Source organism: Bombus vosnesenskii, unplaced genomic scaffold (assembly GCF_011952255.1).
Source record: "Bombus vosnesenskii isolate JDL3184/JDL3185 unplaced genomic scaffold, Bvos_JDL3184-5_v1.1 scf7180000013264, whole genome shotgun sequence".
Classification (NCBI taxonomy): Eukaryota; Metazoa; Arthropoda; class Insecta; order Hymenoptera; family Apidae; genus Bombus; species Bombus vosnesenskii.
This window is the reverse complement of record NW_022882924.1, coordinates 3,940,701-3,966,139: the sequence shown is the minus strand read 5'-3', so window position 1 is coordinate 3,966,139 and position 25,439 is coordinate 3,940,701. Positions and strand designations below refer to the sequence as shown.

Sequence of the window (25,439 nt, the reverse complement as noted above, 5' to 3'; positions counted from 1 at the left end):
TGCTTGTTTTTTTCGGTACGCTTTACATTATCACGTACACTGTTTCGTATTTGGACAGTTGCGAACTTGCAACAGCTTGCAGTTGTACGTTAAAGATGGAATTACTTTCCTAAGAATGTGCAACGTGTGTCATCTCTTATTCTATGTTGTACGTAAATTGAAACGATCATAGGTAACTAATACCACCGGCAGGAGAATTCTGATATACGAGGTAAGAATAAATATTTATCTAGGAGCGCGAATAGATTCGAGTTTCGTTTAAATCGTTTCGCTGCGAGCGAAAGAACGCGAAGAGACGCGAGAGAGGATCGCGTTCGCCAGGAAGAAAGAATATCAGTCGACTTCGAGTTTGCGGAAAGAGCCAGAGATACCGCACAAATCGTCGTTCGTCGAAACATAATGACAATCCGCCGATGTAATCTCTATGTACATGTCGTCGAGCTCCTTTATTCGATTCCTCTGTTCCCTCAAAGTCTTCTTGAAATTTGCTGAAAAGCAAAGCAGAACTGAAACTTTGACTAAAACCAAAACTACATGGTCGACGATGAACGATTATCAATACGTATATACATACCGATCATCTCGCAGAGTGGAATTTCTCCCCCGTACTCTTTCGGCAAGATTCTTGGATCAATCGCTGTTTTCAATTCGTCCAGGCTCTTGTGTACCTTAATGCGAGTATAGCACAGAGATTATTCGAAGATGAACGTTCGATTAAAGAAAAATGTAGGATCGCGCATACAAGCGTACGTACCATGATTCGATTTTTCAACTTATCGTTCAGAAGAGAAATGCCAAACTCGATGACTTTGATCGCGCAACTCGGGATATTAACAAAGTGAGTTTCTTTGTGTCTCATGGGTGTACTGTTTTGAATGCATCGTAACATGTTACGAATATCCGTTAGGGACCAGGCGCTAAGATGACCCATTGTCAATCCAGATTCGTCGTTGATGTGTGTGTATCCACGGACCTGATTCTCCTCGTCGTCCATTAGAGATTCCACTACGAGACTATGAGCTCGAGCCATTTGAGCGGACGTGTATTTGTAAGGATCGAAACGCCCTTTGGGAGAAAGGATGTCAGTGCTTGAAAGACGCGTGCAAAGTAACGGGAGGAAACAAAAAAAAAAACGAAGGAGGAAGAGGCGGAAAGCTTACTTTGAGAATAGAGCAAATCAAACTACTTACATATTGTGGTGATTGGCGGATACTGACCTGCGCAAGAGAGTATCACTCGTCGACCATGACGGTCGCGTTGCATCAACGGTATCAGATAACCAGCATCTATGATAGCCTCGATGTCTTTATCTTCGACATCGAGATTTTGAAACCAGTTTGGATACAATTGTCTGATAGTTAGATAGCGTTCGAGCATCTCTTCCGCCATCGGCACGCTGAACTTCTTGGTTCTGAGGAACCTGAGGAGAAAGGCCGCGTCCGTTCTGCAACGCTTGATATTAGGATGCTTTTGAATCCAATCTCTGAATTGTTTCAAGGTTTCTTCCCTGATGGCATCGTCTTCGCGAAGTTCCACGCGGGCGATCGTTCTCGTGCTCTCGCTTAACGCGCATCCGTAATTTTCTTCTTCCGACTTTGCCATCGTTCGCGTCCGAAAGAATCGGACAAGTACCGCTCTCCTTACGGATCGCTCCGCGCTTTCGGTTCCCCTCTTCCTCTTGCTCTTCCTTCTGCTGCTGCTGCTGCTCCTCCTCCTTTGCCTTCTTGTCCTCGTTCCGTCGTTGCTGTTGCTGCTGCTACCACACTACTACCACTTTTATCCCACTTCTGCTCCTTCCCCTGCGCTTCTTCTTCCTTTCTCCGTCTTGCCGCGTCCTCGTTTCGCTCGTTCGAATTTTAACCAAGCTACCGACGATTACGAGACTCGGCGAGTTCTTACGCCATTCGGCGACTCGTCGTCGAGGAGAAAGTTCGACATCGATCTACTTGCGAGAGAACAACTGTCCTTGCGATTCTTCGCAGCGCTTTCTAACAACCAACGATACGACCTCGCCGATCTTTCGCGTATCTTCCGATGTCCATGTTTACGACCTCGTTCTCCTTCTCGTTAACCAAGCGTTAACGGGCGATCGCGAATATCCGTTGGTCGCTTTTTGACGCGCAATCGTCGTAAAATAGTAACCGCGGTTCAAACAGAATATAGAGAACACGCGAGAAATCGCGACGTTTATTTATAGATGTACGTTCAAAAATCGAAACGGTTGGTTCGACGTGACACTCTAGCGGTTCGTAGCATGGTGCTGGCAATCGGTAACGCGGCACACCGAACGACGTTCGTATCCTTACAGTTACTCGGAAATACACGGCTAATCGCGGCTAGCCAAGGTCGTCGATCACTATTCGCGTCACAATATCTTGTGCCGCGTTGAGAAATCTTTCTCCTCGACCGACTTGGACCCGAGTAATCCGCTTGCTTGCTCGCTCGATCAATTTAAGGCCAGATCGTGGTACGCGAACCGCTCTTACCGCTCCTACTTTTCCCGCTCTTACCGCTCTGCTTCCTCTCTTCGCACTCGCTTTGCTCTTCTCCTTCCCTTTACATAGTTCTTTTCATTTTCGAATGCCTAAAAGATTCGACACGCACGCGAATAATACTCGTCGCCGTTCAAAGGTTCCCACTTTAAGAAACGCGACGTCGTTTCTCCACGCATTTGACGTATCTTGGACGACGGGAATTCTCAAGTTCGCAACACTCGATTCGATTCGCGGACGAACAATGCGCCTACGTTATTAGACGGTATTAAACGGTATAAAACGGTGGCCACTCGAGGGTTCGCTTTCTTCTCGTAATTTTACGTTTTACTTTCACCGCGAGTCTCCTTTCGGTCGGCCAGCTGAATATCGAGGCTGCGTTTTATATACTACGACGACATAGTCATCGACGAAACGATCGGAAAACTCGGAAGATTTGCCGTTGTTCGTCGAAAGCAGCGAACGGCAACGCCAAGGTAAAACGCGCACGCCTAATAAAATCGGTCTTTTTTACGATATTACTACCGGTCGTTTTTTCACTAACCGCCTTCCGCTTTTCTCAACGTTCTATACTATTTCCTTTCACCGTTTGTTCCCTCGTCGACTCGGATCGATACGCATTCCTCGCTATGTTTATACGTTCTTTTTTTAAACGCTTCGAACAGGATTTTCTCGATCATAGGTCTACGATATATGATTGGCCGTTACACGTGACTGGCGTTTCTTCCCATTTGCTTGCGTAATCAGTCGTGTACCAGGACGTTTCTCGACTCGGTGAAAGTCGCCGTTCAATCTGCATTTGTAGTTGTGCCTTTCTATTCTTTCCTACTTTACGCGTATCTTTGCACATCGGTTCGTCTCTCGTGCTTTCTCAAGCTGCGCTTTACATCGATGTTCCGCATGGCTATTGGAAAGTCGTGCGACTTACGTTTTCTTTTCGAATTGGTATTTACATCGATGTTGCAAGGAAAAAGGGAAACAAAAGAAACGACTAACTCGTGAACAAAATATAATTGGTGTATAACGTATGCTTACATTTTTGTTTCGCTCCATACGTTTCTCGTCGATCGTCGCTGTACGTTATACAATCATATATAATATACGATCGATGTACGATGTACGATACACGATCGTATTCGTTTATCGAAGAACATCCAAGTTCCGTCGAATTGCCCTTTTATTTCACCCCTGTACTTCGGAATCCATCGATAAAACGTACTTTAATACACGAAACATTACGAGTTTCGCGTTCGTACGCGAAACTTTTGCGCGTACGCGTAAGTACATACTCGATAGATAAAATATTACACAGAATCGTTGAGAAAAGTGCAAACGTTGCAACGAGATAGCGCGATCCTGCAATTCGGAGGGCTACCAGCCAATGTCGAACCTGGAACCATCTGATAAACGTTTCGACGAAAACTCCAATTGCAACAACCGCGTGAAACATCCAAAGAGTCATCTAAGTATTACATTGTCGAACGTCAGGTCCCTACTGTCGCGCTGCGTGACCGACTTTTTAAACGGATTCCACGGTAGTTTCTTAGCTACGTGGGCGGTGGTAACGGAACCGGCAGGACTCGGTTGACCCGAGGAAATGCCGGAAGAGCTGCTTGCCGAAACGCTTCCCTTGTCCTGCTGGTTAACCTTACCAGGTTTCTAGAAACGGTAGCACAAGTCATTAAACGGTAGCACAAGTTATTATCGTAGGCCGTTTCCGTAGGTCAATGTCGACGAGACCACGTTTGCGTTTACCTTTAAATAATTTCTGTCCATCGGCGTAACCAGTTTTAAGTTTATAAAATCACCGGATTGCTTAATCAGCCGAACCACTTGTTCGTGGGACGACCACTTGACATCTTTATCACCGATTCCTACTATAAAATCGCCTTCCTTCATGCCACCCAACTGAAGAAACAAAACCGCTCGTTATAACAAGTATAAATATATCTTGCGAGACCCGCATTTATACGTACGTCGGCCAACGAATTGTGATCGACCGCAGCTATTATTACAGGAGCATCACCCCGTACACTGAAGCCGAACCCTTCGCCGTCGGGTCCTCGTTGAAGCTGTATCAATCGTGGCGCGGTCCAATGTCTTTTAGCTGAAAATATAGCGACCGGACCCAACGATCTGAAAAGATCTTCCACTCCGTGCTGTCCGAAATCCGGATGGGTGATGCTCAATTGGAACTTGGTGGATGCTACGTCAGGGAAAACGATACGCAGTTTCATCACAGACGCGCCGGACCATCGAGAATCTAAGGTCTAAGAATAGACGAAAGAACCCGCGCGTGTTACCTATGATATCCGGAGGATCCAACAATCCTCGAAAGTCATCCTCGTCCCCGATGCCATTGTAGTCCTCTACCGTCGATTCTTGTACTCTCTTCAGAACTTTGGCAAGCGCCTGTTTCGCTTTCAAGTCTCTGCACATTCTTTGCAGCCTCTGACTTTCCTCGTGCAGGACCAAAGCTTCCCTGAGATGCGCTTTCGCTGAAATAGCGAAACAGCGACAGAGGTAAAATACGGACGGAACAGAAATCGAGATCTCGGATCGGGTAACGATCGCCTACGCACCCAGTAGCTTCCTTTCGTTATCGTCCCGTGGCACGATCACGTCGAGCTGCGTCTTTCCGTCGCTCCTTTGCACGTGTTCGAGCGCGAGTTTAGTTTCAGCTCGCCATTCGGTGATCGCTCTATCGAACAATCCAAGTGCGAGGTGCTTGTGCGCGAGAGCCAGGTGGTGTTCCCGTTTTACCAAGATCAACGATATCCAGGTTTCCGGTACGTAGTCGCGGACCGGTTCGCGCGAGATCAACCCGTGGACATCGCTGTAGACGGCCGCAACCTAGGCAATCGACGATCGTACGCCATTGGGTAAAATGGTTCGCGGGATCTAAGCGAAATACGGGCGTATTAGATTTACGCGTACGTAAAATTTTGTCGGCCGCTACCTGTGACGCTTCTTGCGCTAGGTCCAACGAAACGTCGATGTTCCTGCCGTCCTTCGATTGAAGTTCCAATTTTTCGAACAAACATTCCCTCGCCTGAGCCTGAAACGAGAGAAGAACGAGACGAGCGTCAGACCGTGCTCCAACCGTGTTTCCCCACCCGGACACGCCGCTCTCCTTCGATCGTAATCGTTCGGTTTGCGGCGAATTCGAAGCGCGTGCTACGGCTACGAACGCGTCGTTACCAGCATCAGTTGAACGAGCATCTCGAGCATGTCCGGCCCAAGATCCATACTCGGTGCGTTGGTAAAGTTTTCGTGTATGTAACGAAAGGTACCGGCGGCTCGCAGGAACGCGTCGATCGCCTGGTCCAAGCCTCGCGTGGACAGACGATCCTGCTTCGCAGCCAATTGAGTGTACAGAGCGGCTGCGTTGAACAAAATCGAAGCCTTCTCGAACGCGACGGTTCGTTGGCAACTGGGAACCCCTGTCAACGAGTCGAACCACTCGAAATAGATGCCCAGACTTCGATCGGGAGGGAAGAATCTTCGCTCGACGAAGTACAGTTGATTGTAGTAGCGTAACAACAACGCGATGCCTGCCGCGTCCCTGGTCGGCGTCCGCGTCGCCTTCGAACAACACCAAGAAAATCCGATTATCTTGGACTTAGGTTGCGTCGTAATCGTACGATCTTGCTCGTAACTCACCTGTCTGGTTTCCATCAGATCCGCGATCGCCTCCTCGTAATTCGTTCCGTCTTCGCTATAGTGTTCGAGGATAAAGTCCTGCGAGGCAACATTCGAACGACAGTTGAATAAAACGGTGAAAGAGCGAAAGAGAGCGAAAGAGAGAAGGAAGGGAAGAGACAATCGAGCGCGTTACGTCGATACGCGCCGCTTAGCGACCGCGCGTCGAAGAGTTTGCGTCGGCGGTTCCGCGAGCAACAAAATGTCGAGAATCACGCTCGATTTATTACGAAAGCGTTCGGAGCACAACGAGGGCGAGATTTCGACGCTCGAGGAGATCGCGTTGCATCAAGAAAACATCGAGAAGATCGAACTGATCGACCGAACGTGCAAACATTTGAAAATTCTCTTGCTTCAGAACAATCTGATATCGAAGATCGAGAATTTGAGCAAGTTGAAGAGGTTAGAGTACTTGAATTTAGCGCTGAACAACATAGAGACGATCGAAAATTTGCAAGGGCTCGAGAGCTTGAAAAAGTTGGATCTAACGGTGAACTTTATCGGTGATCTTCGTGGCATCAAAACGTTAAGGTACATTTGTTATACATATTCGTTATACATATAGCCGTTCGATCGGCGAAATTGTTACGTTGATCGTTACGCGCGCAACGTGTCACAGGTACAACGAACGCTTGGAGCAGCTGTTCCTCGTGGGAAATCCGTGCGCGGATTACGAAGGGTACAGGGAATACTCTATCGCGACTCTAACGCGATTGAAGGAGCTAGATGGTACGCCAATCGACAGATCCGAACGGATAAGAGCGTTGCAACGTTACGCCGAGACCGAAGGGGAGATCGTACGAAGTTGCGCGAGATACAAGAAAATACGGGAAGCGGAATTGCTCGATTATCGCGAACAAACTGCCAAGTCACGAGCAAATCGAGTAAGCGAGTTTTCCTTTTCGCGCTCTGCCAAGAATTCTTCGGCCAAGAATTTGATCGCGTTACGTCTATTATCCGTAGAAAGTCGTGAACGCGGAGGAACATCGCCACGAGGAAGAGAAGAAGGAGCGAGCGGATAAAGATGTAAACGAGGAGGAAGAGGAGGAGCAGGAGGAGGAGGAGGACGACGAGGAAGAGGACGAATCGTTTTGGAATCGAACCAGTCGTCACACGCCGGAGGAACGCGTCGCCATTGCGGAACGGTTTATGCGAAAAGAGAAGCGAAGAAACCGGCAGAAAGATCGGAGCGTCGAACCGCGAACTACCTACAGGTTGAAGCTGTTCGATCCGCAGGGTAAACCGTACAACATGAATCAGCCGAAAGTGCCGTTTAAATTGAACGAGGAGCAGTACAGCGACCGCGTCGTCTTGGAGGTGGCTCTGTACAAGTACGTATCCAAGATTGGACACGAGACGATCGATCAGCGGACTCGACCCGAATACGAGATCGGCTATGATTTCAGATATTTAGACACTTGCCACGTTGACGTGGACGTGCATCCTGAGTACGTGCGCGTCACGATCAAGGGAAAGGTACTGCAGCTGACCCTGCCGTGCGAAGTATCGGTGAAGGATAGCACGGCTCGAAGAAACACGACGAACGGCAGATTAGTGGTAACGATGCCGCGCCTGAATCCGTTACCTACGATTCTTCCTTTGTATAAGCAGGCGATCGAAGAAGAACCCGACCGACGTAGAACGACGATCGAACGGCGATCGACGACAAGCGTACGCGAGTACTTGGAGATAGGTCCGTCGCGAGCGAGCGACTTGGACTTTTCGAGAATCGTCGCTGAACCGTTGGTCGACGGGCAAAAGGAAAATCGTTGGAAGCCGAAAGACGAAAAAGTTTGCAGCGACGACGACTCGGAAGTACCGCCGCTCGAATGAAAGCCAGTTCTCGCGTTAGGCGGCGCTCACCTTGAACGGATCCCGAAAATCGATATCTTTGGTTTCCTTCAGTCCCAACGGTATCATCGGCATTGCCGGTTCCTCGCTAAAGGCAGAAAAACACAGAGAGTCAGGCTGGTTGCTTAGAGCGGCGTCTTAGGTTCTTACGTTTAACGTTGAAATCGCACGGAGAAACGACAATCTCACCGACCTGTCGACATTCTGATAAAGTTCGACCGAGCTGTTCAACTCGGCAAGCTGTTCCTTTAGCAACTGCAAGTTCGAATTGACGAAACTCAATTCCAGCGCAACGGTCTCTCGCAGCTTTCTGTTGGTCGTGGCCCTGAAACGTAAAACGTACACGTGAGTGCGAACGGCGCGCATTCTACGAGTCGTACAAGGAGAAAGGCAGTTACTTGAAGAGGTTCTCCGCGCCGGCTCGCAACCGAAGCTCCTTGTTGATCTCCTGATTCAGTTTGCTTCGTTTGTTCTGCAATTTTCCTCGGCAAGTGGCCACCCTAGGATCGGAGCCCTGCACAGCCAGTTGAACGTGCCGGTTACCAATCGTGACGCGAGAGTTGGCTCGAGTCGAAACTGCTGCCAAGATCGTCGCTTATACGATATCGCGCGATACCACGCGCGAAAAGACGAACGACCAAAGTCCTATCGACAGGAGAGCCGAAGCTCGACCGAGTTCGATGCGAAAGAGACTCGGGGCCTCGATTAGAGGCAATCGCGACCTGTAAACGTGCGATCGATTCCCAAACAAAAGAACGTGATTCGAATATATTTCTCACCCCCAGGCTCTTTTTCGTCGAGGATTCTCGCAATATTTCTACGTCCTCCGACCGACAGGAACAACCTTTTCCTATTCGCAAATATCGCGACGACGCATTCCCGCAGTCCGTCCTCTTCTCTCGTTCGTCCAACGAAGTCGGCCGGGATGCGCGATTCTTCGACAGAGCCGCGTAACAAGTCCACTTCAACATAGTACTCGTTCTCGCAGCCACATTGTTCGTCTCGATCGCTATTCCATGGCCGTTCAATGCTGCGAATACAGAGAGGAAATCGAACGCGTTCGCCTTTCGTCTAACCTCTCTTTCGATTTCGTTACTCGTCGAATGCGATGCACGTACAACGGAATCGACGCACAAATCGCGATCATAAAGGCGATCCAACGTGACTCTTCCTACCCTTTTCGCGTTACTCTCTACGATGTGATTCTTTCATACCATACCTCGATGGTGGAATCGCGTGCGTCACGTCGTGAAACTCGGCGCGAGTCACGATCGCCGATGAATTTCGACGCTTGTCGCAAGAATCGTGATCGAGAATCTGGTCCGTCGAACGAGAACGAGAAGGAGACAGGAACGCGTTTTGCGATGAAAAAGTTCTCTGGTTTATCTCGCGCGGTACATCGTATCCCGAGGCTTCGGCCGACTCCGCGGAGCCATTCGATTCTCGGTGAAAGGAAAGAAACTGTTTACGAATTATGGTGGGGAGGAGGATAACGTTCGCTCCGCGTATCTTGCCGGGTGCGGCCGCTACGTAGCACCGTAATTTTAAGGTCGACGCGCTTCGTGCTCGATTACCGATTTTCCTCGCGGTTCCACCGCCACCATCCAATCGACCGTCTTCTTCTGGAATACCGCGCGTCGATTACCACTCACCGCGCTCTACCGATCGCCGGTCGGTCATTTATCGCGTGAAATCGGCCGGAAGCCGGAATCGAGCCGCGCGACCACCACGCGCGAGAAGTAGCAAAGAGGAAAACGGTGCAAGGCCTTACCGTCGTGATCACCGGTCGCCTATCGCGTTCCATCTCCGCGCGCGATAACATCGAAGAGAACGAGTTTGACGCGAAGATGCGGCACGCTAACGGGACCTATGCTCAACCTCCATTTGCTCGAATCCCATGTTGGAGAACGATTTGCCATCAAACTTGAAACCCGTTGGCGATATCGTTCCGGTTGCGTGGGGCGATACGGCCGATGGTGGCGGACAAGGAAACGCGAAGGGAGGCGAACGTAACGTTCTTGTCCGCAGCGGTGCTAGATCTCGCGTTACGCGTTCCACCTTCCACGTTACAGGTTACGCGTGGTGCATCGCCGCTCGAGTTCACCGGACCAGGCACGCTCTACCGGATCCGAGGCACGCTGTTTACGCTCGCGTTCAAACAGGAAATGCAGCCTTCGCCTGCTGCCCCTCGCCTTGCGACCCTCTTCCTCCTTTTCCTCTTTACTCTCCTGTCGTTTCAACCGTTTCCCTAGATCACGAATTTCTCTCAACGACCACGAAACCAACGATTTCGATTTACCTGTAACCTTAAATCCGGAAGAATCAGCATCGTTCCCCGAGTTTCTGGGTACACTATCGAAAATATTCGAGTATTCGGCTAATTTCCTGCTCTCCCGTCCTTGGAACGAGCACTATTTAATACCAACAAGTGGAAGCCACTGCTAACGGGTAGATCGCGAAAATCAAGTTCCCTCCTGACGAGGAACGATTCAAAGTAATCGACCTCTCTCGATCGCGCACACGTCGAACAACGATAAATCCGTGTCTCTCGGTTCCATAGCCAGTTGGGTAGTAGAAACACCTAGTATGCGTAAGCCAACGCGAAATATATCGATCGTGTTTCTTCACATTCCACTCGCGTATACAAATCGCGCTCGAAACGATAGACGGAACGTTACAGTGGTAGACGCGTTCGATGTTTCCGCGATGCGTTTCTTTTCTATGGGAAAGCGGAATTCCCAGGGCCGACGAACGGTGTTACCCTCGTGAAAAGGAGGGAGAATGAAACGAAGTTTCAGTGAGAGGGGATATAGACGAGTGAGAGCAGGAAAGAAGAGAAGATCGTCCGAGAAGATTTACAGATCACCGTTGACTCGCATCGATCGAAGCGCACGGAATAGCGTGCGCGCGCGCCCAACACAGTCCGCTGATTTCTCACCTTCCGTGGTCTATTCCAGTTGACGACCGATCGGGCCCCTTTACTCCTTCGGCAAATGTCGCTTCGACTCGTCACAGTCCGCTCCCTTTCGGGTACCCTCGGACTGTTTCGTTTTCTAGTCCCGTACTCCACCACGAATACTCGTAATAATTCGGATTCGCGCACGCACGCCGATCTTCGTAGCCACGCTAGACGAGTTTTCGATCGGTTCGGGTCGAGCAATCGCGTATCTCGCGCTTTCGTACGCGCGAAACGCCATTTCTCGGTTGTCACTGCTTCGCGTAATCTTCCACTCGAGATCGTTTACTTTACTTCCGAGTTTCTTCTCCGTTCGGCGAATATTCATACCAAATCGTTATGCCTCGGATACATTTTCGATGCGAGCGATCATAGGGGATGGTCGATAATTATGTAACCGATTACGCGATGCGTTGTTCGATAAGTACGATTTGTTCAAACATTTTCACCTGAAGTCATGCAAATTTCGATCATGTACTTTTTCAGGCAGTTGACGATCACGGTGAATAATCCTATCCAGGACCGATATTCTAACGTTTATCAATGGAGAAAGTCGAAATTCTATCTGTCACGTTTCACTTTCCGAATTATCCATCGTGGATCGGTGGAATGTTTGGCACTTTTTCGAAACGCCACCTGTAACCGTGACTTTTTTTTATTCGTTGTTGCAGTTCTATCGCGTTTCGCACGTTTCACCGTCATATGTGGCGAGTGCGCGAGCTCCATATGTGTCGAATCACTCGGTGAGACGCAGAAACACGAGTCGTCCAACGTTGTTCGATCAATGGCAGAAAGATGGCGTGCGATCGAACGAAGAAATCGTACGAGCGCGTTACGATCGATCGGCGAAAATACGTCGCGACAAAACCTAACAAGATTGAAGCTAGCATACTCGTGTACGTTCAGATAGGGGCGCATACTTTTTTTCTTTTCACAGAATTTATTATCGCTGCGACTTACTGCTTTGGACAAACTACACGATGAATAAGACTGAGATTGCGACGCGTTCCCAACGCGACATTATATTGTGTAAACTCGCGCGTCTCGGTTTGGTTGACGCAAACAACAACAAAGGTAACGTGTATGACGTATGACGCACGATGTATGACGCATAACTTAAAGCCGTAAAATGAAAAATTCGTTTACTGCACTTATCACGATACTCACCCTAACGAAACGTGGCTTATGAATATCGTCTTCGACGATATCTCCCGATACGATAGGTATGTTCATTGTATTCTATCTAGCGCGCATTTGCATTCTATCGAGCGCGCAACACGTTTCACCTTCGGAAAGCGAGAACACGATATTCAAGATAGAACAGTGAACGTTTTTGTTCACGATGTCAATGTTTCCTTTTCCCGTATCCTTGGATCGAGATGTTCATAATCGTAATCGCGAGGTGTTCGTAAAGGAACGATTGGCTCGCGCGATCGAACAGAGATATGGATCGATTCGGTGGAAAAGCAAGGATCCAGACTGCAGCGTCGATCGGTCGTCCTCTAGTCGATATTCGAGGTTGCACAGTCCGCTGAACGACGCGATTCGTGCGGAAACCGAGTACCCGCTTTCCTTCTCGGTAACGAGACTAGACGAAACCGCAGCACGAGCCATCGGTTAAAGATATTTCGAGGTTGAAAATGTCGTGGTCTTGGTCACTCGCGATCACGTGCTCGCGTGCCACAGTTCTCGAACACGTTTCAACGTGAACGCAGCCGCGTTTTGACGTACCGAACACGACTGCGAGACTAGTCGAGAAATACTATTTGCCGACGCGAACGCGATCGATGCACTGTCGAGAACGTCGAAACGATAGAAACACGTCATTTGCTTGTGCCCCAAGTTGCCGTCCGTTGTTGCCTCCGTACTACACTCGTTCATCCAACACACGCGTGTACTCACAAAGGCATAGGGTCCTCTGATCGCACGAATACGCGAGACCTCGCCTGCTCGCAGATGGATTCAACCGTTCTCCCGCAGGTGTGCACGCGAGTATGGGTGTAATGACGCGGCCAACACTATCGCTAGCGTATGCGTGTGCGCACGAAATACCCCATCGGTGTAGCTGTTATGTCGTAGGGCTTCTTTCTTTCTTTCTCTCTCTCTCTCTCTCTCTCTCTCACTCTCTCTCTTGTTCGTTTCTCGAGCGACGATCGAAAGGCCGCGGAGCAGCAAACTCTATTCGATAATTTCGATGCGATCTCTGCTATTTCGTTTACTCGAACCACCGCCGTCCATGCAATTGCGAGAATTCGCGCGAGAGATTCTTTTTGAAAGGATCGCGACCGGTTACGCCAATGCTTCCGTAGCTGGTATATATACCCGCGACACACTTTGCGATACCGATCGTCGCTCAAACACAAACCATGTTTTCGCGATTCATCCATTTAGTTATCGAATACCACTCCCTTCGGTCAAAAAGGTGTTTCTATGTATCGTAGTAGTAGTATAAGTAAAGAAAACACGCTACGTTCGATTGTATTGATCGCAATGTATTGATACTATCTAAATTCACATATTCACAATATAGGTACAAATTTCTGTTGGATCCGACGTCAGTACATACAGTATAAACAATCGTCGAATTCGAGATTCGAAAAATAAATTGGTCTTCGGTTACGTTAACGTACCATTCGCATCCATGGCCTAAAATATGTTGAAATTTTTACAGATTGTTTCACGTTCGAACGTCTTTTCCCTCGACGTTTCCATCGATTTGGCACGGTTTTCAAAGGTTTCGCGTCGAGTCAACGAGTCGATTATCGCTACGCCCGTGTTCACGCGATCGAACGAGGCTGATCCATCACCGTGCTCGAGGGATCAGCCGTCTTTGGATAAAAGTTAAGAAAAACACTTGCTGCACGCGAATGTACGTATATGCATATTTACATCGTATATTACTTTGCAATTGTAAAACGCGAACTTTACGGCTAGTAACCAATTTAAAAATAGATCGATCGATAAGTCGAAAATCTGGTAGAAAATTCGGTGAAACTACTTTTCACATGTATTACGTTTATCGACGCATCGAAGTAGCATTCAACGTCATATTGTATATATTATTATACCTACGAAACAATCTCTTGAGACATATCAAATAGAGCAATAGGAAGACTGCTAAATTAATCGTAACTCGGAAAAATCGAAGCTCGTTCTTCCTCTGTAAACCGATACCGAAGAGTCGCGAGGCTTCCCGAGTTTGTCTTTCTTTCTTTCTTTCCCCGTTTCATCGTTTACCGATAAAACAAACATTCGATCCATCACAGTTTCGAGTTTAGGACGGAAACAGGATATTCCATGGATTATGCCGAGCTTAACAGTTCTCTGCAACAACGATCATTAGGCAAGGTATTATTTCGAAAGTAATCTCTCTATCTGTCTATCTCTGACGATTTTATCTTTGTCGCGATCTCTTCACGCAATTTAGGAACGTATCGTACGCGATAATCGTTTTCGAATATCGTGATATCGATACGCGTATAAGTACCACATCGTGGAGAAAAGATCCAAATACGTATACGCTTAATACGTGTCTAAATACTTACGTCGAAAGTTCCCTTCCCAGTAAACCAGTCCCGACTAATCCTGTACGCGATCGACTTCTATTAAGTTGAGCTCTTCTCTCTGCTGTAAAAAAGAAACATTTACGTCGTATGTATCCGTCTGTTGTACACTTGTACGTGCTATATTAACTCGATCGGTTTGCGTTACGAACGATCTACGTTGTAATCCTTTCTCACACAGCTACCTAAACTTAGCTGGCTAAATTAACTACTGTTTCAGCGAAAATAGTTTAAATACTGATCGATAGTACAAAAAATTTCCTTTATTTATTTGAAAATTACGATATTTACAACGGATGCGATTACAAGTGATCGATGTAGGCGCGCGAGTATATATTCGACGTTCGTCTCCGTATCTAGATCACAGAATGTTGTACAGTCGATAAGTTTTCGTTCTTAAAAAATTAACGTTAAATCGTATTTCACGTGTTTCTTTCTTCTTCACTTTTTTTCCGCTTTCGATAGACTTGCAAAGTCTCCGTCCTCGATTAGTCGTCGAGCTAATGCGATTTTTTTTTAAAAATGAGACCAGCTGGTAAAAATGAGTAATGAGAAGTCAAAGATGAAAAATGAATAAAGTAAAGCAAGCGTGCGTTTGAAACGGCCAAACGCCATCCAATGACATGAAATTGAAATTTCGTAAAAAAGAAAAAAAAAAAAAAAGAAGTGAAAAGTAACTAAAGAAAAAAAAAAAAAAAAAAAAAAGATGAAAGGAGCGATGAGGCGAGATTCAGTCTTGTCTTGTGGTAAAAAGTACAGGAAAGTAAAGCATATCCTGAAACCGTCGTAGTCGTGTAACGTGTCATGTTCGAAAGCATCACGATAACGTCTACGATAACGATACAGACGTTCGACGTGTACCGTCTACCAAAATTTCCAAGCCCGTTTCTGACGTTTCCTTTTCATTAGAACGGTTTGTTTCTCTTTGGTTGTAATCGAAGGTATATCAAGGTGAAAGATATCGACGTTGTTGTTCATTCGAGACTCGAGAATGGTGTCGGTCACTTGGACAGCGAGTTTGTTCGATTCGGTCGTTTTCATGCTTGTATTCGCGATTTCAGGTTGAACTAAACGTTTCAACATTGTGAATTGGCCGTTCGAATGCTGTATGTTGCACAGATTGTTCTCGTTCTCGTCTTTCCAATGAGCGTTACTGTTGCCGAAATTTTTCGTTCGAATCAACTTTAACGGAGAGGAGATCGTTTTGCCGATTTTCATCGCGATATCACCCATGGATCGCGATATTCTGGTCGACGCAGTGTCGGAACTGGTATCGGAAGCACGGCAAACGGAATAATTTTCGATCAGCGAAACGCTTTCGCTGCTTGGGCTGCCTAAATAACCAAACGATTTCGTTTCACCGGCGATCGTCGACCTCCTCGCATGCTTCGATCTACGACTTTGAACGGCACGACGCACGATACTGTTTCTCTTATGTTTCTTACTTACTATAACGCGTCGTCTTCTCACCGGGCTAAGTTTTAAAGCTTCGCCTACTAAAACCGTCTGGTACAAAACACAGGGTGAAAGTTGTAAGCTCGAACACGGCGACGGATCGATCGACGCTAGAGATTCGACGTGCGTCGGTGTGCGCTTCTTCAGTTCGTCTATTACGAGTCCATATGACGAGGCCGACGATAAAGTAGCAGCGGTCACGACACTACATTGAACAGAATTGCTGGATGAATTCGAGGTTTCATCGAAATTTCGAGATCTTCTTATAGAAATCTCTCTTCTCGGAGTTTCTTCGATCATCGATCGATCGACGCGTGCTCTCTTGTATACGATTTCGGCTTGTTTGCTTTTCTGAAACGAACTGACTCTAGACAGAAAATTCTCTCGCTTGGGCGCTCTCGTGGCCCGTTCGAGCAACAAACGCTTATAGAGATGTTGATTCTCTTCCGGTGTCGTATACTTTTCGAAATCGGAACTTGCCGAGCTCGTGACTGCGCCACGAGGAAGAGACGAGGCGACGATTTTATTTCGATTTCGAAGCATGCGCCGCTCGGCTTCTCCCGATTCGTACAATTTAGCCAGCAACAACTTCTCCTTCTTCGTAGATTTCGTCGTAGCATATGCAGCCCTATAGAACTTACCACCAGCGGCGCGTACTTGACGTTTTCGTCGTTGATCCGGCCGACTGAACGCGGAACCAGTTTGAAGAGCCTCCATCAAGCTGTCCATGACACCTTCCTGCGTTTCGTGGGCGTTCATGTCAACCAGTGCTCGTTTCCGCGCAGCCCGTGCTGCTTTCTCCGCTTCTGCTTTTTCTCGTGCCTCTCTCGCTCGTCTTTGTTTCTCTTCTCCCTCTCGTAGTTTTATTATTTCCTTCTGAGCGTGCTATAAGAAAGAAGGAAGAATAGAAAAAAGAAACAAACAGTCCAATTCTTCTTGATTTCTTCGCTTACCATAAAATCGTCTTTAAACGTTTTTATATCCCCAAAAAATTCTTCGATCGTGTACTTTTGCTTGTCGAAAGAAAAAAATTCCGAAATTTCGGTGTACAAACTGTCCATATGTTTAAACATATTTTGAAGAACTTCGTAAGATTCACGGGCTTTCTTCGCAAAAGGCTGCGAGTCGATTACACGATAATTAAGGAAAATCGATATATACGAATACAATGCTTATTTGATCAACGACAATTTGATTATCAATCAAACCACGTAAAAATAACGTTCGTATCGTTTGAAAGCGGGCAAAAAGAAATGCAAAAAAGGATACACCCATAACATGCAGGAACAAATCGTCGTTCGATTGTGGGATTTTGGCATTCGATAAATCTTGTTCAAGATTTCGAATATTGGAATCCATCTGTCGCAATGTTCTCTGTACATTTTCTAAGGAAACGCGACTAGCTCTGTCCACGTGTGCTAGCTCTTCTGGGAAGCTCAGACACTCGGGAAATTGTCGTTCTATCGTGTCCACCAAATAGTGCATCAGAGTTTGTTTGTTGTCGACGTCCTTGGTGCTTGTTAACTGAAAATCGAAAGGAAAGATACGATATCGCGAACGATGGCGACACATCTCGTGTTTACGGTCCAATGACAAAGCGTTGCAACACACCTTGGTAAGAAAACTGATCTCGAATCCGAAGGCTTGGCCGTTTTTCGAGCCGGAATTCATGTAATTGCCAAGCAGCAGAATAAGTTCGAGAATTTTGGCAAATTTTTTGCTACCTTTTACTTCTTCGCAGGCTGCCGTCCCCGCTACTATGTCCGGCTTTACATCTTGCACCAGTTCTTCGTACCGTAGCATGAAACTTAACGATCTCAGTCTCGGCAATAATCTCTTGATCGTTGATATCTATAGTACACGTCGATTCGAAGATGTTTCAATGATCTGATACGTTCAAAGAATCTTCGTCTTCCGCATGAGCGGAAGGTCGATTGAGATATTTCAACTGTACTCACGGTAATGCAAAATTGTTCGGCCTCTGTCAAGTCGTCGTACTGATCTTTGTAGAGTTGTAGTTTCGACAGTTGGTCCGGTGGTGGTAAATACTGTATCAGCCCTTGAAGTATATTGTCCGAGATAACGGGTCCTTCGCACTTGAGTAAACATGACTTGACCTCTTCGTACGACGTGTGTTTTAAAGTACCATTAAGTAGTATAAGAATATTTTGTGCAGCTTTGCCATCCAGGACTTTAAGGTCTTTAACTTTCTTCGACGGAGCTGATCTGCGCAACCAGGAGGAAAAGATAACAATTACGTTAGCAAGATTCTTTGTGTTTCACATTTTAACAACAACGGATAATCGTTATTAGATCGAGAGAATGATTGGAACGCTGTCAAATTACTTGTCCACGACATCGTCGATTTTCTTCCCGCTCGGTTTCGATGCGAACTTTTGAACTAAGCCGTCTAATATTTCCGGCCTGGCCAACTTATCCTCTTGCACTTTTGTCCAAAACGATTTTTCGGTAAGTTTATGAGGCATGATCTACGGCACGTGTTGCATCACAATAGTTTTCTAATTAGAAGAAAAAGGAAAGTCGTATCTGATAGATATTCACCGCCTTCCAGTTTGCTCTCTTCAACGGTGCGTCAACTTCCCACTTTTTCTTCGGTTTCAGTCCTAAAGGTAGCGATTGCGGAGCAGCGTTCAAGCCTGGAACGAACCCAGGCATCATCGGTGGAGGTACCGGACCGAATCCTGGCATCGGTGGAGGTGCCGGTCCCGATCCCGGGGCCATACCAGGCATAGGCGGTGGTGGAGGTCCCGCAAATCCGGGAAGAGGTGGCGGAGGTGGACGCGGCCCGCCGAAACCTGGTAGTGGCGGCGGCGGCGGCGGCGGTGGCATTCCCGATCCGGGTCCGCCCGCATTTGCGAGCGGAAGCGGTGGAGGTGGCGGTGGATTGGCTATTCCTGGTGTGGACGAACACTTCGTACCATTCTGTGTGCGCGTATCGTAAATCAAAGGAGGCAGTTATTACTAATTGACGTAAATTACAAACGTAGATTAGAAGCAGAAATCTGCGTTTACTCGGCCGAGCGAGTTTAACGGGAAACTCACAGCGTTAACACCGGTCGATCTCGCTCCTCCTTGTTCCAGCTCCCTAATCTTGTTCTCCGCGTGTTGGAGTTTCGCCTCCGCTTCCTGCTTACTAGCTATGGCCTCTTCCAACTTTTGCGATACTTCGACCAATCGTCTTTCTTCCTCTGCCCGCGATTTCTCCACCAACGTATCAATCAACGGTTGAACGTCGATTTGAAAGCGCTTGGTTGCGCTAAAATCCGGATCACAGCCTGAACGGTGCAACACTATTTGCGATACGCATTCTTCTATCAGTTTATAGTAGGCCGGCCTGTTGGAGGAAAAAGAAAAGAAAAGGGAGGGAAAGGAGAGCAAAGGGAAGCAAAGCATAGGAAAGAAAAAGGATGGAAGGAGAACAAAATAGTAATAGTAACGATGATAGAAATAATAAAAAAAAACGATATCGATGAGTAAATATAGTATAACAGCATGCAAAAGGTTGTAGCTCTTTCCTACCTCACCAGAGCATCGTCTCTGACGAATAAAAGATGTTGAAGTATCGACAAAAAATATGGTTCCGCGGATGTTTCCATCACCATATTTTTAATCACTTCGAAACAATCGTTTACATCGTCCAATTCCAATCGAACATGATCGAATCTTTGAACAAATTCTTCGTAATCTTCCTCCTTGTGATCATTGAAAATTTTTAGATGTCTGGCCAGATCCTCGGATTCGTTCTTTTCCAACGTCTCTAAAATATCAGCCAAGCCGACTCGCATGATTTCATTTCGCAAATGCAATCTAAAGTCTAGTTCTTCGGCCGAAGAAATGATGGAATTGATAAGTTGAAGGCACTCCACCTATCGAAAGAGCGTGTCATCGGATTACGAACCAAACGAGAACGAGAAAGGACGAAAAGAGCGAGGGAAGCGAAAGAGTCGAAGATTAATCGGAAAAGACAGGAAGAGAAGAAACGTACCCGTAAGTTCTCGTTCTTCTTGTTCATCAGGCCCTGTACGATCGGTAAAAATCTTTCTCTTCCTTTGAATTCACCGTTCATGGTGATCGCGTCCAAGACTTTCTTGTGGCTGTCGCTCGAAATGAGACAAACCGCGCCAAGCAATTTCACAGCTTCGGACATGACCGATGGTTTGGTCGGCTCTAACGATCTGGCTACGATCGTGAGTGCTTCGTGATGAGCCAACATCTCCTTTATGCCGACGGTGTTATTCATAATAGCCTTTAAACATCGGATGCATTCGTACTGTATTCGCTCGTACCGGTTGTCACTGTCACAGAACATGGAAAGGCATCAGTGTAACGTCATCTGAATCTGTTACAGCGAACAAAATAAAAAATAAAAATATAGTTCCGATAAGCTACAGTCGAGCCAACTATTCGAAAAGAAATCGCGAAGGAACTGCATTAGCATCCATCATCGTGGAACGTTCGAATAGACTAATTTCGAATGGCTCTCGATTTTCGACTAGTCGACTAGCGCTATTGTACAGAGCATCGCATAGGCAGATCATCATGCAATTAAATACCGATTGTGAGTTGATATTACACGTTTCCTAGTTTAACTCTAATTGTCGAACCTTTGAAAGGTATACTTTCAAAATAAATAATAAGATAATTAATAAATAAAAAAGTATATATTGAAAGGAGCCGGTTGTTGGCATAGAATGGATAGAATATCATCCAGAAGTTTATGTTACATACATATGTATATGTAGAAGGTGTATTATACGATTATACACGTATAGGATAGGCACGCGCGCTATCATACATACTTAAACGTGCACCAACGTTAATATCGAAAGCTAAAAATAAAAAAGGGAAACGATGCAGAAAAATCTATCTTGCTAATAAAATTAAAGCAAATAGTATTTTTACATAAATTACCTATCGTAATATATGAAGGCACTGCAATAGAACAACACGAACATTAGAAATTCTTAGTCGGACAATATCGAATACCGATGCTATGACACAACGCAACGATGTTTTTTTTATCGGTAATACTTACTTCCGATAGCATTCGTTGAGCGTCGCTAAAACCTGTTTCAATCCTTTGGTGCCGAATTCTTGAACCCAACTCAAAGGATTGTTCGTCAACGCTATTCTTAACGACTCGATGCAGTTGTAGATTTTGTTGACGCTCAAATCGGGTTGCGCCAAATACTGTATGTAATCCGCTGGTTTATCAAATTTTGATCTATTCTCCTGTATGCTACCTTTGTAATGCAAAACCAGCATCTCCCTCTTCTTTGTTTCCGATTGCTGTCTCAAGGGCTCTTTCTTCTCCTCGGTCAGATTCATGTTGGCCTGTTTTTCGCGAAAACTTGATCATCTCGAAAACCTCCACGCGTGTCCGGATAGCGGTCGTCAATCGAGAAATCGACCTCAACTCACCAACATCTCCTCGAATTTGTCGTTCACCGTCTCTTTGTCCATTCTTTCGATGATACAACGTTGTTGTTCAATTTCATTGAAATCGTCACCGGAATGGGGTCGTGGTATAGTGTTGTTTCCCGAACCACTTCTGACCCCACCTCCACGCCCGGACTTTTTTGGCCGGCCGAACCATGTGTCCAGCTGAAACGAAAAATTAGAAAGAGATAAAACGAAAAAAAATATTCGAACGATCGCGTTCGTCGCCGTTCTAATACGACCGGATGTTTTAACGCGGAAGCTTGGCACGCGCGTGGCATTTACACACGGCGCCGGCGTTACGTTTCAATTTCCAATCGTACATCATCGTTCAGCGAATCGACGGATAATCGTCCTCCGTCTCTGTATCAGTTTCTTTCTCGACGATAAACAGTTTCGCTTCTCGATATCGAGTCTTACCCAATCTGTGATCATCGGTCGATGTCTTCTCGTATACGGTAACGGTAACGATGCGCTAGAACCGCGCGACTCATCGGAGCTTCTCTCTCCGAATCAGATCTCTGACAGTTTCTACCACGTAAAAATTGCCGATATCTCTTGCCACTTCTTACATCGATACTTTTCAAATTTTTCAATGTACGATCCAATCGAACACGACGTTATCGCGATATTACCGCGATCTTTCTTAAAAAGATATCTTTCGCGATAAAGAGAACTTCATAAAGTTGGCGATTATTATATTCGCGATTATTCGTCGCACGAGGTTTGTTTTCACACAGCGGTAAATCGAGACAATGCGAGCGTATCTCTGGCTCGGATAGGCACTGAATCGTAGAGCGAAACGTATCCTCGAAGTAACCTCGCGAGCGGATGGTAAGATCGAGTTAACGGCATTAAGAAGAGCGAGTCATCGAACGGGTCGAAAGAAGGGAAGTTTGAGATCGCGTTAGTCAGAGTGGCGGATTGGAGAGACGCGCGTGCGTAGTCGGTGTGAGTCTACCCACGACCGGCCGAGTAGATCGTCGTCGTGTCATATCGCGCATCGGTGTTTACACGTTCGCGCCTCTCGATGCGTTCACCGACGGATTCAGGCAACCAAAGGTTTCTTCAACCTTCCTCGCGTTTATCGCAACGCTACTTTCTCCCACAATTTCAGTCCCTTACGATCGTTCCAGCGCAGTTCCTTTCCTTTTCTCGTCTCGCCAGAGTTCTTTCTCTCGCTCTCTGATTCTTAACTTTCGTTCTTTCGCGTAAAATGGGTAAACGCGTAATTATTCCAATATCGATAGAATCGCATTCGTCAGCCCCTAAGAAGAACCGAGTGTCGACGATTCTCACGTTCGGTGTCTCCTACGTGATACTTCTGGTTGTACGTCATAACCGCGAATAGCTCAAGGTTGCGGCAGTTCGTATAAAAATGTGGTCTGAAAATGATGGAAGCGTCACTCGTGCCACAAAAGGTATTACGTTTCGATACGACTTTGCTTTCAAGACCCACGTCTAAACGCTAACCTTCCTATTGACTATAAAAACTGCAACAACAATTCGTTGATAACGCTGAACGTGACAAACAATAAATATGTCGACGCAGAGTCACATAGTACGAGAAACGAAATATCTTTCGCGCGTGCATGAGATCAGTTGTGCGAATAATCGATGATGTAATCCACTAAACTGACAGCTGACTCTACTTTCCTTTAATTTTTCCCTCCATTGTCTCTTATTCCTCTCGTTCCCTACTCGTTCCTGCGTCAGAAGAGCCAACTGTAACCGTTCCCGTACGTTGTACTTACTTTAAATACCAATTCTCGATTATTTATACATCAACCGTTAGAAATAAACATAGCGTAAAGCGTTAGAAATCTTTTGAATTTGTGGAATGTGAATGATGGAAGAGAGAAAACCGGTTTTTATTCGTCAAACTCTTCTAAAATGCTTGAAAATATTGGAAAAGATCTCAGTTACGGTAAAAGAGATGAAAAAAGAACGAGGAAAGGAACGAAGAAGGAGATGAAGGGAATGAGAGAGAGAGAGAGAGAGAGAGAGAGAGAGAGAGAGAGTGGGGTCAGGGGTGTGGAAGCGACAGAAACCGATATGAAAAAAAGATGAAATGGAAAGAGTCAAGGTATATCAAACTAAATTGTCGCGTCCCTGATAGCTTGTTACCTTGTCCTAGTATCTCATACGTCGTGCATTACGCTTTCGTGGAATAATTGTCTTTTCCGTATGCGAAACAATTTACCTTGAACGATCGTTGTGACTCATACGCGACGACACTGTTATTTTCGATTACAACGGTCGAAAACTCGACCACCTTTTCTTACTTATTCAGTCGGAATTGAAATTTATTTTGATTTAATGCCTTTTCCGTTATCGCGTTGCGCCGCAAAGAAACTGATAATTATACGGCAGGAAATGTAACATATATACTTACATACGTGTACATATATACACCGTATCGCTATTTCGCGTTTGACAAACGTATATGCATATTCCACTACTCAAAAATATTCTAATTTTGTCTTTTCTACGTTTTCTTTCTCTCTTTTTTTTTGTTCATTTCTATACATGTGCATATACTATAATGTTGACGTCACGCGTTAATTTCAACTTGGTGGATATATTTTGCTTTTTACATTTTCATTAAATTTTCTAACTATTAACAGTAAAATACTTACAAAACCTACAGATGTTTTGTCTTTTCTGTTGGCCATAGCTCGATCTCCTTCAATTGTTACCTTCTATTGTACATTTTTCTCCTCTGTAAGAAATATAAAGAACTTTGTATAAGCATAAATCTTTAGTAATGGTCTACGTATCAATGACATAGACCGCTTTATGTCGAAATAACTACTTTACTGATAACTAGCTGTAATTACTTCAACTAATTTTAGTTAATATTTTAGCTGATTGTACGTGGTAATGTTTTAAACTTGGAAAAGCAACAACAGGTGGTTCCGGAAACCAAACTACTACGTATGATTAAATGATAATCAAATATCATGTACAATATCTTTATATTAAACTAAAGTGTAGTAAATCAAAGCTAGTAAATAATGACTATCGTTCTTGACCCTTATCTTTGATTCCTATTTAAGCTATGTAAATTAAATTTTAAACGGATCAAGCTGTTACCAAGCTGTTCTATACAAAAAAATTTTCTCAATATGAAATATTTGCTGAAAATGAAGATACCGTGAAAGTAGTACCAGCAAAAGTAGTTAATTCCGATAATACATTTTACTTGAATATAAAATGACCTTTTTTACACAATTGTTTTGAATACTTACCTGATTTGATTTAAAATTTTATTCACCAAGGGATACACTTTTGGTAACCATAAATTCAGCGTTGTTCGCATTCATTCGTAACTTGTATAAAATTAATTCGGCGAACAAACTTAATAATTCGCAGTAAACCATAAGAAAAATACTTGCAATTTCTTGAGCGAACTAAAATGATCTTTCCACAGATAAATATTCATTTCATCCGTTATGACAATGGAACACCTGCCAATAAGATACAACCTCCTAAGGAGAGAAAAATTGTCAAGTTATTAACTAAAATTTCTACACTTTCGCGCAAAAAGGTAATGGACTGTAAAACGCTGATAACGAATTACATCGACTAGGGAAAGAAAACCGTCACATCAGTTAATATTCGTTAAACGAATAACCGTACCACAACGAGTAGCATGCGGAGAAACGTTGCTCGAACACCAGCGCCAATCAGCAACGAACCGCAAATGCTAGTTTCGCCGCAAACACCTATCTGCGTCGGTATTGTAGAAATTCTTTTATCACTATTGACTGCTGCCTTCCTCCTATAACTCTCTTGCGTATTATATTCTAACGGTAGACGCGTAACCAACACCAAACGATATTGTAATACTCTAGTAATTGTTACATTACATATAATCTATATATGTATTCCTTATTATTTACATAAAAAAACATTTATCTATTCATAGACTCTCTCGTATTACCGTAGTGTGAAATG

The 25,439-nt window shown here is 45.5% G+C and overlaps 4 protein-coding genes across 9 annotated transcripts; 1 reads left to right on the top strand and 3 right to left on the bottom strand.

The window, feature by feature from the left end:
• Position 1: 1 nt before the first annotated feature.
• Positions 2-3,368, bottom strand: LOC117236132 (clavesin-2). The gene is made up of 4 exons (XM_033498826.1): positions 1,218-3,368; positions 755-1,065; positions 575-668; positions 2-488 (listed from the first exon to the last, which is right to left on the bottom strand). Exons 1-4 carry the CDS (start codon positions 1,600-1,602, stop codon positions 334-336), a joined length of 945 nt encoding a protein of 314 aa, XP_033354717.1. The 5' UTR covers positions 1,603-3,368; the 3' UTR covers positions 2-333.
• A 116-nt stretch (positions 3,369-3,484) lies between these two features.
• LOC117236074 (rhophilin-2) lies at positions 3,485-13,076 on the bottom strand. Its single transcript, XM_033498721.1, has 9 exons — positions 12,169-13,076; positions 6,156-6,233; positions 5,694-6,077; positions 5,452-5,550; positions 5,075-5,345; positions 4,796-4,990; positions 4,469-4,698; positions 4,248-4,400; positions 3,485-4,151 (listed from the first exon to the last, which is right to left on the bottom strand). The coding sequence occupies exons 1-9, from the start codon at positions 12,232-12,234 to the stop codon at positions 3,951-3,953; spliced, it is 1,677 nt and encodes a 558-aa protein (XP_033354612.1). The 5' UTR covers positions 12,235-13,076; the 3' UTR covers positions 3,485-3,950.
• LOC117236103 (protein tilB homolog) lies at positions 6,265-8,150 on the top strand. The gene is made up of 4 exons (XM_033498777.1): positions 6,265-6,725; positions 6,814-7,078; positions 7,158-7,525; positions 7,601-8,150. Exons 1-4 carry the CDS (start codon positions 6,397-6,399, stop codon positions 8,025-8,027), a joined length of 1,389 nt encoding a protein of 462 aa, XP_033354668.1. The 5' UTR covers positions 6,265-6,396; the 3' UTR covers positions 8,028-8,150.
• Positions 8,445-25,197, bottom strand: LOC117235854 (protein diaphanous). Of its 6 annotated transcripts, XM_033498310.1 has the most exons (18): positions 25,063-25,178; positions 24,731-24,970; positions 24,119-24,201; positions 21,462-21,644; positions 21,076-21,374; positions 20,952-20,972; positions 20,026-20,335; positions 19,560-19,906; positions 19,083-19,374; positions 18,582-18,962; positions 18,366-18,508; positions 17,978-18,254; positions 17,631-17,870; positions 17,289-17,543; positions 16,973-17,137; positions 16,661-16,904; positions 14,547-14,628; positions 13,473-14,325 (listed from the first exon to the last, which is right to left on the bottom strand). In XM_033498310.1, the coding sequence occupies exons 3-18, from the start codon at positions 24,152-24,154 to the stop codon at positions 14,304-14,306; spliced, it is 3,297 nt and encodes a 1,098-aa protein (XP_033354201.1). In that variant the 5' UTR covers positions 24,155-24,201; positions 24,731-24,970; positions 25,063-25,178; the 3' UTR covers positions 13,473-14,303. The 6 variants fall into 6 exon arrangements, with proteins under 6 accessions (XP_033354218.1, XP_033354201.1, XP_033354208.1 ...); XM_033498327.1 differs by lacking the exons at positions 13,473-14,325; positions 20,952-20,972 and adding an exon at positions 8,445-8,559 and having other exon boundaries at positions 17,978-18,245; XM_033498317.1 differs by lacking the exons at positions 24,731-24,970; positions 25,063-25,178 and having other exon boundaries at positions 17,978-18,245; positions 24,119-24,154.
• Between the last annotated feature and the right edge of the window lie 242 nt (positions 25,198-25,439).